The sequence below is a fragment of the Triplophysa dalaica genome, chromosome 5 (genome assembly GCF_015846415.1).
Source record: "Triplophysa dalaica isolate WHDGS20190420 chromosome 5, ASM1584641v1, whole genome shotgun sequence".
NCBI lineage: Eukaryota > Metazoa > Chordata > Actinopteri > Cypriniformes > Nemacheilidae > Triplophysa > Triplophysa dalaica.
The window spans coordinates 7,267,336-7,285,277 of record NC_079546.1 but is presented as its reverse complement, the minus strand read 5'-3'; the positions used below and the strand labels follow the sequence as shown (position 1 = coordinate 7,285,277).

General features: G+C 38.6%; 1 protein-coding gene and 1 long non-coding RNA gene across 2 annotated transcripts; both read right to left on the bottom strand.

The window, feature by feature from the left end:
• Positions 1–7,479: 7,479 nt before the first annotated feature.
• LOC130420377 (uncharacterized) lies at positions 7,480–10,037 on the bottom strand. The gene is made up of 4 exons (XR_008906647.1): positions 9,905–10,037; positions 8,365–8,434; positions 8,204–8,284; positions 7,480–7,983 (listed from the first exon to the last, which is right to left on the bottom strand). It is a non-coding gene; the product is annotated as an uncharacterized LOC130420377 (long non-coding RNA).
• Positions 10,038–10,470: 433 nt separating this feature from the next.
• Positions 10,471–17,146, bottom strand: copg2 (COPI coat complex subunit gamma 2). The gene is made up of 23 exons (XM_056749333.1): positions 17,018–17,146; positions 16,223–16,275; positions 16,066–16,146; positions 15,858–15,929; positions 15,678–15,757; positions 15,356–15,431; positions 15,080–15,172; positions 14,775–14,861; positions 14,536–14,693; positions 14,320–14,453; positions 14,169–14,236; positions 13,889–14,077; positions 13,628–13,723; positions 13,244–13,487; positions 13,039–13,114; positions 12,811–12,914; positions 12,447–12,572; positions 12,235–12,303; positions 11,825–12,136; positions 11,635–11,732; positions 11,410–11,548; positions 11,162–11,260; positions 10,471–10,990 (listed from the first exon to the last, which is right to left on the bottom strand). Exons 1-23 carry the CDS (start codon positions 17,052–17,054, stop codon positions 10,860–10,862), a joined length of 2,622 nt encoding a protein of 873 aa, XP_056605311.1. The 5' UTR covers positions 17,055–17,146; the 3' UTR covers positions 10,471–10,859.
• Between the last annotated feature and the right edge of the window lie 796 nt (positions 17,147–17,942).

Here is a 17,942-nt window from a genome sequence, read left to right as displayed (position 1 = left end):
CAGTAGCTCAGCGCTAAGAGCACTGACAGTTGACCAGGTGGTTCAGGGTTCAAGACCATCCACATGCACATTTCTTATGTATTGAAAACGTAAAGCGAAAGATGAATACGCCAGGTGAAGTGTCACAAAGTGTACAAGACCAAGTGGCTCAGGGGTATGAGCACTGATGCTGAATCACAGAGTTCAAGGTTCAAGACCATGCATATGTACATTTCTTATGTATTTAAAACATAAAACGAAAGATGAATACGCCAGGAGAACTGTCTCATAGTGTGCAGGACCAAGTGGCTCAGGGGTATGAGCACTGGTGCAGAATCACGAGGTTCAGGGTTCAAGGCCAGGTGGCTGACCTGCACAGGTTGACCGGAAGCTGTGACACGCAGGGTGGTGACCCAGGCGTGCATAAATGGGTACCCACACAAGGGGGGAAGCACCAGGGCGTGTTGCTCCCCGAGATCCTGGAGTGTGTGAACAGGGCGTTATGCGCCAGATCCCAATATTTTTCCTGAAAAATTATATTTTTGTCCAAAAATTATTTTTTAACAAACCACCCCCCCTGCAGTCTTCATGCGGCACCACTCAGACCGATAAGCGCATGGCATCATAGTACCATGAGAGTTCTTCAAGAGGGTATGCAGTCGACTCTCTCGAGGTAATGTGATGTCACCCACTCATCAGTTTTTGTGGCGCCGCATGAAGTCGAAAACAACCGTTGAGTCCACTTACCTCCTCTCAATTGTGTTGCTCCACCTCCCTGGTCTCAGGCTACTGGTCTCAGGCTCCACCTCCCTGGTCTCAGGCTCCACCTCCCTGGTCTCAGAATCCTCCTCGTGGTGCTGCAAAAGATAAGACATGTCAGAACATTCAAACCAGCTGGCTGGAACAATGGAGCAAGAGATTCAGTGTCACTGCTCACCTCTTTATCCACTGAGGCCTGCACACCAAGGTCAGTTCTCCTGGTAATTGTGTTTTTTTTCTTCACACATCTGCAACAAATTGGAACGTTCAGCTCAACACTTTGACACTAACCCCAGACCCATTGATCAGTGCATATTTGAGACAGTTCTCCTGGTAATTTGATATTTTTCTTCATACCCTGCAACATAAGATATATCAGAATATTCAGACTAGCCGGGCTTGAACTAACTATTTTAAAATCTGTGTAATGTTACCTAAAATCTACCGACTGTATATAAGTTTTTGTCGACCAAAGATAGTATGCTCTCGTCTCTTGTTTTAAATACTTAATTGTATAATGCAGTGAAAAATGTATATGCACTCATTAGTATAATATTTTACATTTATGCATTTGGCAGACGCTTTTATCCAAAGTGACTTACATTGCATTAACCTATACATTTATACTTAGGTGTGTGCAAGTCCATGGGATCAAACCCACAACCTTTCATAGTTAAAGCAATGCTCTTACCACTGAGCTACGGGAAAACTTGTATATACTTGGCAAGAATACAAGTATCTATTATAATCTATTTATTAATCCAGGTTAATGTGATATTAAAGACTATTGATCTCTTTTACATAAAAAAATCATTCCAAATTTAAAAGGTTGTAATTCATGAATGCTTTAGAATACAGTCCTAAAGCTGCTTTTTTTAAAAGACACTTGGCAGATTATTGTTGACAAAACATTTTTTAATCTTAAATCAATGACTGTTTCTACATAATCTATATCGTAATAAACTGAAAAATCGTGCATTTCAGAGGCTTAGACCTTAATGGTGAATATACACACAATAGTTGTAAAGTGATGTATAGTTCGTCATGATTAGATTAGAATTCAATTGCGAAATGTTCAAGTTTATTTAAGTGAACAGTGATGGTTTACGGGGTAAATTAACTCGTATTCATTTATAAGATATTACAGGTAAAGCTGTGACTGTACTGTTCAATATTACTAATTTATTACCAGCTTTTCTCATTAAAATGTTATATTAAATAAACTGGCAGTACAGCTAGTGGAATTCAACGGCGCCGCCATATTAGGGAGGGCAAGACTGCCCTAAGTAAACGGGGAGATGCAGCTTTTACTGAGAGAAAAATACTGTAACATTTCTACTACTCCACATATATCATAAACCAGTAAAATCGTAAGAGAAAAGTAAACGATATTTCGCTTTTAACCGGAAGAAGAGTAGCTCATATGTGTTTACTGGCCATTCTTGCCCTGTCCAATATGGCGGAGTAGTTGACATACAATTCAGCGACCAATGTGGGCGTCTACATTGATGACACATGTGACATAACAAAGTATTATGCTTAGTTTAAGATGGGAAAAGTTGTGCAAATATGTCGGATCTATTTGTATCAGACCATTAGTCTGCACATACCAACGGAAAACCATCGTTTAATTGAGAACCAACAATACTACTAAGGTACTAGCTAAATCACCCTAGACAATTAAGTTGACAAATATATATGTAAGATTTCGTCTTACCTCATCAGTTGGTTTATTTGGGCCATTGAACAAAAAAAGGTTTATATTCCACTGCTTATCAGGGCCCTTACAAAATCACTAAAATGACACTATAATGGTAAAGTATATGAACTGCTGCTTCCCTACGTCACTTGGTCGCTTTAGCTTTTAGATTTCAGTTTTGTGAGGTTAAAGGTGCCATACCGCCACCTACCGTTATCTAATGTGATGAAAATATTTGAGAATCTTCCCTCTACTAAATTACATTACTTTATATATTGCTTTATAAAATTATTAATAATTAACCTTTGGACAGACAGCTCATTGACCGACTCTGAAGCTCTCTCTCTCTCTGTTTGTCCAAGTCTTTTCTCCTCTTTCTGTGCTATCATTCATGTCATGTGTATTATTGAAGTATTGTATTAAATGACCATGAGAAACATCAAAAAGAGAGTTCATTTAGAATCAATATTAATGATTAAATTGTCAATAACTCACTTTTACTATGATGCTCAAATGTTATTGTTTATGGTGTGTTTATGAATTGTGTCTTGTTTTGTTTTGAAGAAAAAACCCAACACATCATCCTGCTTTGCTCTGTTTTATTGATAAACAAGCTGTTGTATTGCATTGTAATATTCGTTTCCCACAACTGACGGCACAAGAGAAACAAAATCACACTAAGATATCTTTCCACAATTTAAAGTGGGACAATATTTAAAAAATCTCTCTGATGCAGAACCAACAAGAGGTCAAGTTAGTTAACAAGGTGTTTCAGGCCAACGATTACTTTCATTTTGTTTTCACAAACTGTCTTGAGACACAGAGAGATTGTAGTGAGAAGGTTTTAATGTTTAATCACATATACTTTAATCACATTTAATCTTTAATCACAGATAAACATCAAACAGGACAAATACTGTTAACACTTTCATAAGAACATACAAATATGAAAATATGCTGAGTTTTTTATTTAATAAGGCTGACTTGGTTTTCACAAAAATCTTTACCTGTTTTCTGCTCAGTGATGGGTGCGGTTGCCAAGGGAACCGTCGTCATGTCAAACCCTTTCTTGGACGGTTCTAGCGTGTACTGGTGGAGAGATCAGATACAGACAGACCTGGGAACCAACAGACTGAAGAATACTTCTGTGAAACAATATGTATTAAACAATAAAATTACTGTAAATCTTACTTTATTATGTTTTACGGCTTCATTGTAATGCCACACTCTTTTTGGGTAAGCAAAAAAAGTTACAGTATGTGTATGTCTCCTTTTAAATGACCATAAAACCAGGTCACATGTCAACTAAATCAGAAAAACACACAGAGCAACTTTTTCAGCAAAAAACTCTTACCATTTAAGATGTAACCGGCATTCAGGGCCTTCTGCTTCTGCAGGAGAACATTCACGTAGAACGTGGCTCTGTCTCTAACCTCATCATCACTGTCCATCATACACCTACCAGATACAAAGACATGCTGTATTCTTGAACCTGTCAATTAATGAGCTCCTCACTGGTTTAATGCTAAGTGTAATGAGATCTGCTTTTTAACACATAATTTTTTTGTCAGTAAAGGCCTACCTCTGCATCAGGACCAACACGCTGGGCAACAGGTCATCATTCTGAGCCCCAAACTTGGCCAAAGTGCTGATGGCAGCTTTAAGGAAATTGTAAGAAGAGAGTCAGAGCAGAAGTTTGCTTTTTCACTAACTAAACACACTTACATTTCTTTGACTAGATAAAATCAGACAACCCATTAAATTAAAAGAACAGGTGTTTGTTGAGATTCACTGTAAGAGGGATTCAGTCAACTTATATTCATCAGAGATCTCGGAGACGAAGGAGGAATTTTTTTCCATGAGGCGGTCCGAGCTGCTCTCGCTGCCAGTCTTCAGCAGGGTGGCAATGCTGCGGTTGGAGTCGGTAATCAGGTTCTCAGATGTCAGTCATGTGTTTAGATGCATGAAACTGATATATTCAAGTATTGTATCAAATGTCCAAATGACCATAACCACTAAAAGAGTGTATTCAAAAACCAGTGTTCCTTATAGCAAAATTGCCATTAACTAAATGCTACTTTGAAGCTCAAATGTTATTCAATTAAAAGGGTCTTTTTATGAAATGTGTCTTGTTTTGTACAGAAAAGAACAAAATCTTGCTTGGCATTAGCACTGAACTAATAAACAAGAAGGCGCTGGCACCCAGCATGCATTGCGGCAATGATCTTTTCAGTTGGATTTGACACCAAGTGTCACCATTGTTGAGATTTGTATGCCGGGTGGCCATATCTATGCTTGTCCAGTTAAAAAGCTAAAATACAAGACTGTTGCTCAGGTTATGCCCTAATCTTCAGTCTGGACTTGTTGCAGAAAGTCTGTGCTAGTCTGCATATTGGATAAATTACTGCATTTCCATCTGAAACTTTCAAAAACTCTGCAAGTGTGTGATGTCTAATTTAAAAAAAAATCGATTCTGATTTTTAAAGTCTTGTAGTGTATGCCAGACATAACAGTTGGTGAGTTCTTTAATATTTAAAGTAAATGAGAGGTTTTAGTTTTTGTTGCATTTCAAAATATTTAGATTAAGATTTGCTATCTTGCTTTGGTGAATCAACTGAGAATCTTAACCATACTGGGTTACTGTATTTCACATTGCATTTATTATGCACCATCTAAAGGTACTATGGGAATTTGTAATGTCTTGTTTTCCAATTTATCAAATTCCAGACTTCTCTGTATCTGACAACAACTTTACCTGGCATTATTTTGATTGCTGGAGACATTAAACATCTTCAGTCTCAATACCCTATCACAGGAAACACCCATCACCATAATGGTGACTTCAAGTTCAGCTTCTGCGTCATTCCATTCCATTCCGTTCCATTTTCTACCGCTTATCCGAACTACCTCGGGTCACGGGGAGCCTGTGCCTATCTCAGGAGTCATCGGGCATCAAGGCAGGATACACCCTGGATGGAGTGCTTCTGCATCATATTGCTGGATATTGATTATACTCTTTATAACGTATGCTCCAATCACTGCAGCTACATCTACTTCCATGCAGAAACATTGTAGGCAGGTGTGTGTCACTGTGTCATTTAGCCTAAGGGGGGTGTTCTAGTGTTGATATATAGCCTTCAAGCACACAAGCATATAATGTAATCTCAGAATGCAAACCTTAATCTAGCATTGACCATTAATGTTTATTTAGAATCTATTTCATCTGGCTTGATAAAGTCATACAGTTCAGCACAAGGGAGTTCTTCTTTGTTAGCATGTATGTTAAGGTAAACTCTAGAATTATAGACACACACTTTTAAGTTGTAAAAAGTTTTTAATTGACAAAGTAAACACTCATTGTAATATAAAGAAACAGCCGCTGAAAAAATCAGTCGATTTTTTAAACAATGAACTCAAAACAACCAAATTACTAAAACAAATCAAAATTTCAAACACTTCTATCAATTAGAATACAATACAGTTCCCTTATTCATCACAGATCCATGGAGGAAAAGTGTGGGGCATTGTTGAGTTCGGCTTACTCTGCTCTGTGACTCTGGTGATTGACAGCAGGTGTTATCACTAATGATCAATCACTATAATTAACTGCAGCACATTGAGATCGGTCTGTTCACACTGCTAATTTAACTGTGTAGATTAAGAAGCATTTTACAACATGCTTCCAGAACTGAGCAAATATTAATAAAGAGTTTCTTAATTGTCTTTTTAAAATTGTAGTGCACCTGATATATAGACCTCTATATCCAATTAATCCACTCTCCCACTTAATACATCTTTACATGTTTTAAAAAACAAGAACCTAAGATTTGAATGAATACTTTCAAGTATGAAGAACCTAAATTCAGCACTTCAGTCTGACATGCTGTGAGATTTAAAATCAGATTTTCCATTAAAATGTTCATTATTTCAAAAGTTAAAAGCAATTGGGGCATTGTTGAGTTCGGCTTACTCTGCCCCGTGACTCTGGTGATTGACAGCAGGTGTTATAACTAATGATCAATCACTGTAATTAACTGCAGCACATTGAGATCGGTCTGTTCACATTGCTAATTTAATTGTGTAGATCAAGAAGCATCTTGCAACATGCTTCCAGAACTGAGCAAATATTAATAAAGAATTTCTTAATTGTCTTTTTAAAATTGTAGTGCACCTGATTTATAGACCTCTATATCCAATTAATCCACTCTCCCACTTAATACATCTTTACATGTTTTAAAAAACAAGAACCTAAGATTTGAATGAATTCTTTCATGTATGAAGAACTTAAATTCAGCCCTTCAGTCTGACATGCTGTGAGACTTAAAATCAGTTTTCCACTAAAATGTTCTTTATTTCAAAAGTTAAAAGCAAGTTTAATGTCAATCATAACATTAACCCATCTAAGAGACAACTCTGAGCCAATGGTGACAAAACACATCATAGTCCTGGACCTGGATCTAGTGGTTTAGAGTTCAAACCCAACTGGGTCCAGATCTGTTTGAAAAATGAATTTATTAGGCCTGTACCATGTCTGCTCCAGTTGCTCAGATGTTAATCGCACTACTAAAGACATGAGGAGAACTGGCAAAGATGAACAGGACCCAATGGCTCAGTCGTAAGAGCACGGACAGGTTTGTCCAGGTTTCAAGACCCAGTTAGACTTACTTGTGTGTTTTTCCTTCATATTTAAAACATAAAAGGAAAGATGAAGACATCAGGAGAACTGGAGAAAGTGAGCAGGACCCAGTGGCTCAGTGTTAAGAGCACTCACAGTGGACCTGTTGGTTCAGTGTTCAAGACCCAGTTAGACTTACTTGTGTGTTTTTCCTACATACCTAAAACTTAAAAGGAAAGATGAAGACGTCAGGAGAACAGGCAAAGGAGAGCAGGACCCAGTGGCTCAGTGGTGAGAGCACTGACAGTGGACCTGGTGGTTCAGCGTTCAAGACCCAGTTAGACTTACTTTTGTGTTTTTCCTACATACCTAAAACTTAAAAGGAAAGATGAAGACGTCAGGAGAACTGTTGAAAGTGAGGCAGGACCCAGTGGCTCAGTGGTAAGAGCACTGACAGTTGACTAGGTGGTTCAGGGTTCAAGACCATGCACATGCACATTTCTTATGTATTTAAAACGTAAAACGACAGATGAACACACCAGGAGAAACTTCTCATTCATGCAGAACCCAGTGGCTCAGTGGTAAGAGCACTGACATTAGACCAGGTGGTTCAGGGTTCAAGACCATTCACATGCACATTTCTTATGTATTTAAAACATAAAGCGAAAGATGAATACGCCAGGAGAACTGTCACATAGTGTGCAGGACCAAGTGGCTCAGGGGTATGAGCACTGGTGCAGAATCACGAGGTTCAGGGTTCAAGGCCAGGTGGCTGACCTGCACAGGTTGACCGGAAGCTGTGACACGCAGGGTGGTGACCCAAGCGTCCAAAAATGGGTACCCACACAAGGGGGGAAGCACCAGGGCGTGTTGCTCCCCGAGATCCTGGAGTGTGTGAACAGGGCGTTATGCGCCAGATCCCAATATTTTCCTGAAAATTATATTTTTTGTCCAAAAATTATTTTTTAACAAACCACCCCCCTGCAGTCTTCATGCGGCACCACTCAGACCGATAAGCGCATGGCATCATAGTACCATGAGAGTTCTTCAAGAGCGTATGCAGTCGACTCTCTCGCGGTAATGTGATGTCACCCACTTATCGGTTTTTGTGGCGCCGCATGAAGTCGAAAACAACGGTTGAGTCCACTTACCTCCTCTCAATTGTGTTGCTCCACCTCCCTGGTCTCAGGCTCCACCTCCCTGGTCTCAGAATCCTCCTCCTCCTCGTGGTGCTGCAAAACATAAGACATGTCAGAACATTCAAACCAGCTGGCTGGAACAATGGAGCAAGAGATTCAGTGTCACTGCTCACCTCTTTATCCACTGAGGCCTGCACACCAAGGTCAGTTCTCCTGGTAATTGTGTTTTTTTTCTTCACACATCTGCAACAAATTGGAACGTTCAGCTCAACACTTTGACACTAACCCCAGACCCATTGATCAGTGCATATTTGAGACAGTTCTCCTGGTAATTTGATATTTTTCTTCATACCCTGCAACATAAGATATATCCGAATATTCAGACCAGCCGGGCTTGAACTAACTATTTTAAAATCTGTGTAATGTTACCTAAAATCTACCGACTGTATATAAGTTTTTGTCGACCAAAGATAGTATGCTCTTGTCTCTTGTTTTTAAAACTTAATTGTATAATGCAGTTAAAAATGTATATGCACTCATTAGTATAATACATTTACATATATGCATTTGGCAGACGCTTTTATCCAAAGTGACTTACATTGCATTAACCTATACATTTATACTTAGGTGTGTGCAAGTCCATGGGATCAAACCCACAACCTTTCATAGTTAAAGCAATGCTCTTACCACTGAGCTACGGGAAAACTTTTATATACTTGGCAAGAATACAAGTATCTATTATAATCTATTTATTAATCCAGGTTAATGTGATATTAAAGACTATTGATCTCTTTTACATAAAAAAATCATTCCAAACTTAAAAGGTTGTAATTCATGAATGCTTTAGAATACAGTCCTAAAGCTGCTTTTTTTAAAAGACACTTGGCAGATTATTGTTGACAAAACATTTTTTAATCTTAAATCAATGACTGTTTCTACATAATCTATATCGTAATAAACTGAAAAATCGTGCATTTCAGAGGCTTAGACCTTAATGGTGAATATACACACAATAGTTGTAAAGTGATGTATAGTTCGTCATGATTAGATTAGAATTCAATTGCGAAATGTTCAAGTTTATTTAAGTGAACAGTGATGGTTTACGGGGTAAATTAACTCGTATTCATTTATAAGATATTACAGGTAAAGCTGTGACTGTACTGTTCAATATTACTAATTTATTACCAGCGTTTCTCATTAAAATGTTATATTAAATAAACTGGCAGTACAGCTAGTGGAATTCAACGGCGCCGCCATATTACGGAGGGCAAGACTGCCCTAAGTAAACGGGGAGATGCAGCTTTTAGTGAGAGAAAAACACTATAACATTTCTACTACTCCACATATATCATAAACCAGTAAAATCGTATGAGAAAAGTAAACAATATTTCGCTTTTAACCGGAAGAACAGTAGCTCATATGTGTTTACTGGCCATTCTTGCCCTGTCCAATATGGCGGCGTAGTTGACATACAATTCAGCGACCAATGTGGGCGTCTACATTGATTACACATGTGACAAAACAACGTATTATGCTTAGTTTAAGATGGGAAAAGTTGTGCAAATATGTCGGATCTATTTGTATCAGACCATTAGTCTGCACATACCAACGGAAAACCATCGTTTAATTGAGAACCAACAATACTACTAAGGTACTAGCTAAATCACCCTAGACAATTAAGTTGACAAATATATATGTAAGATTTCGTCTTACCTCATCAGTTGGTTTATTTGGGCCATTGAACAAAAAAAGGTTTATATTCCACTGCTTATCAGGGCCCTTACAAAATCACTAAAATTACACTATAAAGGTAAAGTATATGAACTGCTGCGTGCCTACGTCACTTGGTCGCTTTAGCTTTTAGATTTCAGTTTTGTGAGGTTAAAGGTGCCACACCGCCACCTACCGTTATCTAATGTGATGAAAATATTTGAGAATCTCCCCTCTACTAAATTACATTACTTTATATATTGCTTTATAAAATTATTAATAATTAACCTTTGGACAGACAGCTCATTGACCGACTCTGAAGCTCTCTCTCTCTCTGTTTGTCCAAGTCTTTTCTCCTCTTTCTGTGCTATCATTCATGTCATGTGTATTATTGAAGTATTGTATTAAATGACCATGAGAAACATCAAAAAGAGAGTTCATTTAGAATCAATATTAATGATTAAATTGTCAATAACTCACTTTTACTATGATGCTCAAATGTTATTGTTTATGGTGTGTTTATGAATTGTGTCTTGTTTTGTTTTGAAGAAAAAACCCAACACATCATCCTGCTTTGCTCTGTTTTATTGATAAACAAGCTGTTGTATTGCATTGTAATATTCGTTTCCCACAACTGACGGCACAAGGCCAAACGAACTTGAATGCAAGAGAAACAAAATCACACTAAGATATCTTTCCACAATTTAAAGTGGGACAGTATTTAAAAAAATCTCTCCGATGCAGTACCAACAACAGGTCAAGTTAATTAACAAGGTGTTTCAGGCCTATGTTTGCTTTCATTTTGTTTTCACAAACTGTCTTGAGACACAGAGAGATTGTAGTGAGGAAGTTTTAATGTTAAATCACATATACTCCATGTATTAGGGCAGCGGAGCTAATAAAGAGACAAATAAAAGTACATTGACTAAATCTGATCGGCATGTGACCGGTCGCTTATTTAGCCGACAGATGCCAGAATGACATCGACCACGTTCTCATCCGAGCTCCTAACCGTCACCTGCATAGTTACCCCATCGGCCAGGGCCAGTCGCGACCTCACCAGCACATCGTGACCTCCCCTGAAAACACCTTTAGAAAGAAATACGACCATTAACATCAGTACAAATCACCCACATATCATTCCATCAAAAAATGTGTGTAGGAAGTTAAAAAATAAAGAGTTAATGATCCAAATATGTCCTGCATTTATATAACAGGCAACTTCAAAATTCCATTGAAAAACTGATCGACTGTACGTACCAGCTAGGAACAGAACGTGAGAGTTCTTGCTTTCAGGAACTTTGTCGGACCGTTCGCAGGGCTGCATGCCTAAGAAGCTGATGATGTTGTTTACAGCCTCTGTGAAGATATAAACATTAAATGCTTCAATACACAAAGAACAACAACTCCAATCGCAAAACTTATCACTACATCACTACAAACATATCTGATATTCTTCATTTGATAGATCCTTTAAAAGGATACTGACATTAAATACATCAACTCACCTTCTAGAGTTCTGACCGTAGCCAGAGCAAATGTTTCTTCCTTCTCGAACTCATCTCCGACCTCCTCCCACGCTGCACCGAAGTTTGGCTTTAATACCTTCTGTATGTGGTCAGCTACTGTCACCTCTAAATCTTCCAGCTGAAAAGAAAATCAAAAGATTGAGTCAATAAATCAGTGTTCTTGCATTTGTTTTTATCTAATGGCACTTTCAGAAATTCACATACCACATATTCGTCGTCATAACCGTCATCATCAGGCTCTCCTGTGTTGGGATCACAGTCCCTGACCAGATATTTCATCGTACAGCTGAACGTGCAAGAGACTGAGAAAAAAAAAAAACACTCAATTTTTACATTCTTTATAGGGATGCTAAATGTACTTGTGGTAAATTACACCATTATTTGAGTGTCTTACCTGCTGTGGGGTCCTCCTCAGGTAACCGCACCAGGCAATAACATGAGCCGGGCTGACTGTAGAAGAGGCTGGCAGCCGGTACGTAATGCAGCACCTCGTAGGCTTCCGAAGGCTCCATCTGAACCATAACCCGCTGCAGCAGCTGGTCGTTGAGCGTGTTTGTGCAGTCGAACTGGAAGATCATGTGATTTGCAAAAGTGTGTTTGATGCAACGCACCACGTACTCCGTCTCTGCTTCTGTTAGCTGAACCGGCTCGGACGATTTGAACAGGGGTCCCAGGCCTTGGAATTCTGGAATGGCTGCAAGTTGCTCTGAAGGGGGAAAAACAATTTATGGTGGATCAAACACTTGGTACACTGAGCCTGAAATCTGCCCCAACACATGATTTTGCGAGGTCGAATCTTCTTACCTTGATAAATAACTTGGCGTGAAGGTGAAAGCTTTTCAGGTAACTTGCTTGTTGCAACAGGTGCGATTTCTGGGATACCAGAAAATGACATAGAAAGATAAACATCAAATCACAGGACAAATACTGATAACACTTTTATAAGAACATACAAATATGAAAATATGCTGAGTTTTATTTAATAAGGCTGACTTGGTTTTCCCACAAATCTATACCTGTTTTCTGCTCAGTGATCGGTGCGGTTGCCAAGGGAACCGTCTTCATGTCAAACCCTTTCTCGGACGGTTCTAGCGTGTACTGGTGGAGAGATCTCTCCAGTCCAGGAACAGATACAGACAGACCTGAGAACAAACAGATTGAAGAATACTTCTGTGAAACAATATGTATTATACAATATAATTACTGTTAATCTTACTTTGTTATGTTTTACGGCTTCATTTTAATGCCACACTCTTTTTGGGTAAGCAAAAAAATTTACAGTATGTGTGTTTGTCTCCTTTTAAATGACCATAAAACCAGGTCACATGTCAACTAAATCAGAAATACAAACAGAGCAACTTTTTCAGCACAAACTCTTACCATTTAAGATGTAACCGGCATTCAGGGCCTTCTGCTTCTGCAGGAGAACATTCACGTAGAACGTGGCTCTGTCTCTAACCTCATCATCACTGTCCATCATACACCTACCAGATACAAAGACATGCTGTATTCTTGAACCTGTCAATTAATGAGCTCCTCACTGGTTTAATGCTAAGTGTAAAGAGATCTGCTTTTTAACGCATCATTTTTTTGTCAGTAAAGGCCTACCTCTGCATCAGGACCAACACGCTGGGCAACAGGTCATCATTCTGAGCCCCAAACTTGGCCAAAGCGCTGATGGCGGCTTTAAGGAAAATGTAAGAAGAGAGTCAGAGCAGAAGTAGGCTTTTTCACACAGCTAATCTCAGGTTAAACTGTAAAAAATCTGATTAAAATCTTATGTGGGCAAACATACTGTACTACAAAAACTCACCTGCTCGCACAGCCTCGCTTTCCAGCACCACTCGGTTGAAGATGAAGCGGATGTATTTGGAGGGTGTGGGGGTGCGTGGACCCTCCTTCCCGAGCAGGTGGAGAATCTTGGTGGCCAGGACGGTATGCTCACAGTCCTCGATAAACTCACACAGGTGGGCCAAGCCTGTCTCCTTAGTCTCTAGGTTGTCTTCTATGATGCTTATGATACAGTCCACGATGGCTCGCTTGTACTCAAAACCACCCTATAGAAAGAAAAAACTCTTTTAACATTTTGATCTAAACATTTGTTTTGTACAAAACTGTGGGGTCATAAGAATTGGCACAGTAAATTCAGAGATTACAGGATTTTCACAGAGCAACGAATTCCTAAGAATGAACTTACATCATCTCTCAACATGTTGGACAGGAAGTTCATCATCACACCATGCTTTCTCGGATACTTTTGGCACAGGGCACTTATCGCCTGGACCACGACCACCTGGAAGACAGAGAGATAAGAATTGATATATTTCAATGTGTAAAATAACACTTGGATCATGTATCTGAAACATGTGCAATTCAACACTCTAGACAAAATCAGACAACCCATAAAACAAAAGGAACAGTTGTTCGCTAAGATTCATAGTAAGAGGGACTCAGTCACCTTAAATTCATCAGAGATCTCGGAGACGAAGGAGGAGATCTGTTTCATGAGGCGGTCCACGCTGCTCTCGCTTCCAGTCTTCAGCAGGGTGGTGATGGCCAGGGTGGCGATGCTGCGGTTGGAGTCGGTAATCAGGTTCTCCAGGTCCAGATTGCATGCGGTCACAGCCGATGGGTGCTTCATCGCCACCTTTTCATTAAATTGACATAAAAACATGATCTCTTGTAATAGGTGTCGAGACTAATTTGTCAACTTAATCTGACGGAAAGAGAAATCTGACCTTGTTAAGGGTCCGTACTGCTGCGTATCGCAGGGCTGCCTTGGGAGAGCTGCAGAACAGCTGGAGAACTACAAAAAGACGAAGATGAATTTGAAAATATAGCATGGTTAGAAATAGCTAACGTTAAAGGAAGAGAGGACATGAGACTAACCAGAGACAGCGGGTGCCAGCTCACGGGCGGTACACTTAGGCATGTGAACAATGGCGGATGCAGCTTCATAAACCACCATCTCATGTTTGTTTCTCAAGCAGCTCTCGATAAAGTCAAACAGTGGGCTGTCATGCCTGTTAAAGCAACGTACTATTAACACACTTTGTATTTGTTTTTTATTTTCAATTTAGCCCAGTGTAAGCCTAACACACATACCCTCCTTCAGTTTCCTCCAGCAGTTTACTGGCGATACGGATCATCATGCAGTAAGCGAATGGAGACTTGAGGCCAGACTTGGTAAATTTATTAAGCATTTTGGTCACTGCCAGACGGTCATTCTTCCTCAGATGGTACAGAAGACCCAGAGCATGGTACTATGGAGAGAAAGATCTCGCTGTATTATAGGCACACAGACAGCCAGAATATAAGACAGCAGGTGCAAACATCTTACCAACCTGAACCATGATGTTATCGCTTGAAGCTGCCTCCTGAGCTTCATTAACCCAGCGCTTCACCACATCAAAGCTCATCTTCACCATATGCTGAAGGAGAAAAGCAAAAAAAAATGTATTACGACTAAACCAATACCCATCACAATGCTTTAAACACTCCTTAATACATACACTGTTTTAAAGTTTTTTTTTAGTGCAGACAGAGACAACTCTTTTTAAGTTTAAGGCAAGACTGCCAGCTGTTTAGTGGGGACTTGAGTACCAGGCATTGTTCAACCTTCAAACAATCATAAAGTATACGATCTTACCAGTGAAGACACCAGAGCGGAGCTGGATACACTGGGCACTTTATCCACTATGGCTTGTTTCATGTATCTTTCAATTGCCTGCAGCATGGTGGTCTGGTGGAAAAGATGAGGGTCACAATTACCACAATAGCATACTAGCACCATTGCTGGCAAAGCCACAACATTTCCCAGTGTGTCTGGTGACTTTTGGAAGGTTTATCTCTCTAATAGGGTGCATGTACATTTAGGCTCACTTATTGTGAATTAAGGAGGAGTTGGCTGACAGTAAAGACTCACATCAGTAATCCTGCACAGAGCTCTGATGGCTGGACCTCTGTACACATCCTCCTTACCGGTCATGTCCTTAGTCAGGCTGAGAAACAAAACAACATTAGTCAGCATCTTTAACAGAGGCCATATCAGCAAAATGAGTGAAGATAAGAGCATTTGCATTCCGCTTTTACACAAATAAACGTTGCTTTACAAACAAGTCACATTGTTGTTGGACAAAAAGATGTGTTTATTTCAATTGACGAAAAATAATCCATAAATGATCTTAATAAAAAAAAAAACATACTCTGGTATGAAATGACCCACAGAGACACTTCAAAACATTTACCTGCTGGTGACAATGATCACATCCTCTGAGATGTTTGCCATCTCCTTTATGGTCAGGTAACACATCCTTCTTAGCGTTTGCTAAATGTGGAATAAGGTGAAATTATCATACAAAAACAAATGACATAAAAATATTAAAAAAATATTAAAATATATAAAAAAATTAAAAAAAGTGTCTTACGTCATTGGACTGGAACAGTCTTGTCATTGCAAAAAAGGCTTCAGTCGCCTCTGTTGTTCCAAAGTGCTCACCCTGTAAAATGAAAAAGTTAGCGGTGCTTTAACAACAGTGCACATTGAGAAAAAAATGCCACAACTACACAGTAAACGTATAACTAGAATTTTCATATACATGCAGCTGAAATTGATTTAAATATTAAAGATCTGACCTGGTTGAGCAAGTAGATGATCTTTGTCAGGATGTGCAGACATTTTCTTGGATTGATGGGCGTCTCGTTGAAGATTCGCGCCTTGAATACAAAATTCTCAAGAGTCATGTACAGTACTAATGAGAAATGTTTATTATATCTTCGGAATCAAACTCACCTCCTGCAGTACAGCACTTTTCTCCAGATGTTGAAAGGGGTTCGAGCCACTTCCTAAACACAAAGAACATCACAACAGATTCTTTAAAAGGCGTGTGCCTTTATTCAGATTTAATGCAAGGTAATGCATTAACTTGCAAAAAAATAGGTGTAATCTGAGAATAACACGGGGAGGAAGTTATAACAGATGCTATGTACACGTTATCTATACGAAGTCAAGCAGGCTACATCAATCGCATTAACCAAATATACAATTCTTACCAAAAAAAACGAATTGCAAATTGTTGGAGCTTCTTAATAGTATTTTCTTTTCACATGGGTGTCTTACGGACTATGTTGTTATGACAGGACATACAGCGTTACGTGGCATTTCACTGCTCTCAAGTTATTAACGTAATATTTATAAAATCAGACAATAAAGCAACATATAAAAGGCAAAATTCTAGGACTAAGGAAGTTTGGATCTTCTTAACTGTCTGCAAAATAAAGACGTGCATGTAAATACAGGCAGCTACTACATAAGCACATCAATTCTGTAATAAAACGCCCCTATGTTTGTTTACTGTATAACAATACAACTGGTGCCGATTAATGTCTCCTTTAAAAAACAAGTACATAAATAATACATGCAAATAAAACCTTTATGCTAAGTGTTATATGTTCTTTACAAGATGTTGCGCTATGGCCTGCAAGCGCTCTTCCGTAGCAAAACAGCCTGCCAAAATACGTTGCCATTAAGTCATTTACTATAGTTTCTGTTTATAATACAGCAATATGGATTTAATGGTGATCTTACCGGACTCCTCGTCCTTTTTGTCGAACTTCTTGATCATTTTGCGGAATGTTTTAGAGCAGTGAACGAGACGATCATACAGTCTTTCACACTCGTTTCCTCCACGTCAACCGGCGTGACGTATGCCATGAGCTGGCGGACAGAAAGATGGCGCAGGGCTGGATCACACTTCAAAGTAAAAGTCCACTTTTAAAAGTCGGGATCATTTTCAAAAGAACTAAAGACGTTGATTTTGTAATTACTGGTGATTTTTATTGTGTTAAACACAATTTTAGATTTTTTTTAAATGGACGAGTGCTTGCTTACAGTATCATATATTTTTTGTTTCCCTTTGCATATGTGACCTGGATCACAAAACCAGTTTTAAGTAGCACAGGAACATTTTTAATAAAAGACAAAAATACATTGTATGGGTCAAAATGATCGATTTTTCCTTTGTGCCAAAAATCATAAGGATATAAAGTAAAGTTCATGTTACATGAAGATATTTTGTAAATTTCCTACTTTAAATATATAAAAACTTTATTTTTGGGAGCTGATGGTCTGCCACAGTGCCCCGATCAACAACTTCAAAAGCAATTTTCTCAATATTTGGATTTTTTCCACTCTCAGATTCCAGAATTCTAACAGTTTTATCTCATAAATGTATTGTCCTATGTCAACAATTTATACATAAATATAAAGCTTATTTATTCAGCATTCAGATTATGTAAAAATCTCAATTTCGTAAAATTGACCCATAAAACTGTTTTTATTGTCCAATTTATTATGTATTAATCCTGTATATAATTACACTATACTTTTATATTTTTTGTTGTACATTCTTATACCAGCAGTTTAAAAAATAGTTTCAATGATCTTGAATACCAGAATTTTATATTTTCCACTTCCAAAAAATAATTTTCCATACAGGTATTCGCCTAAATAA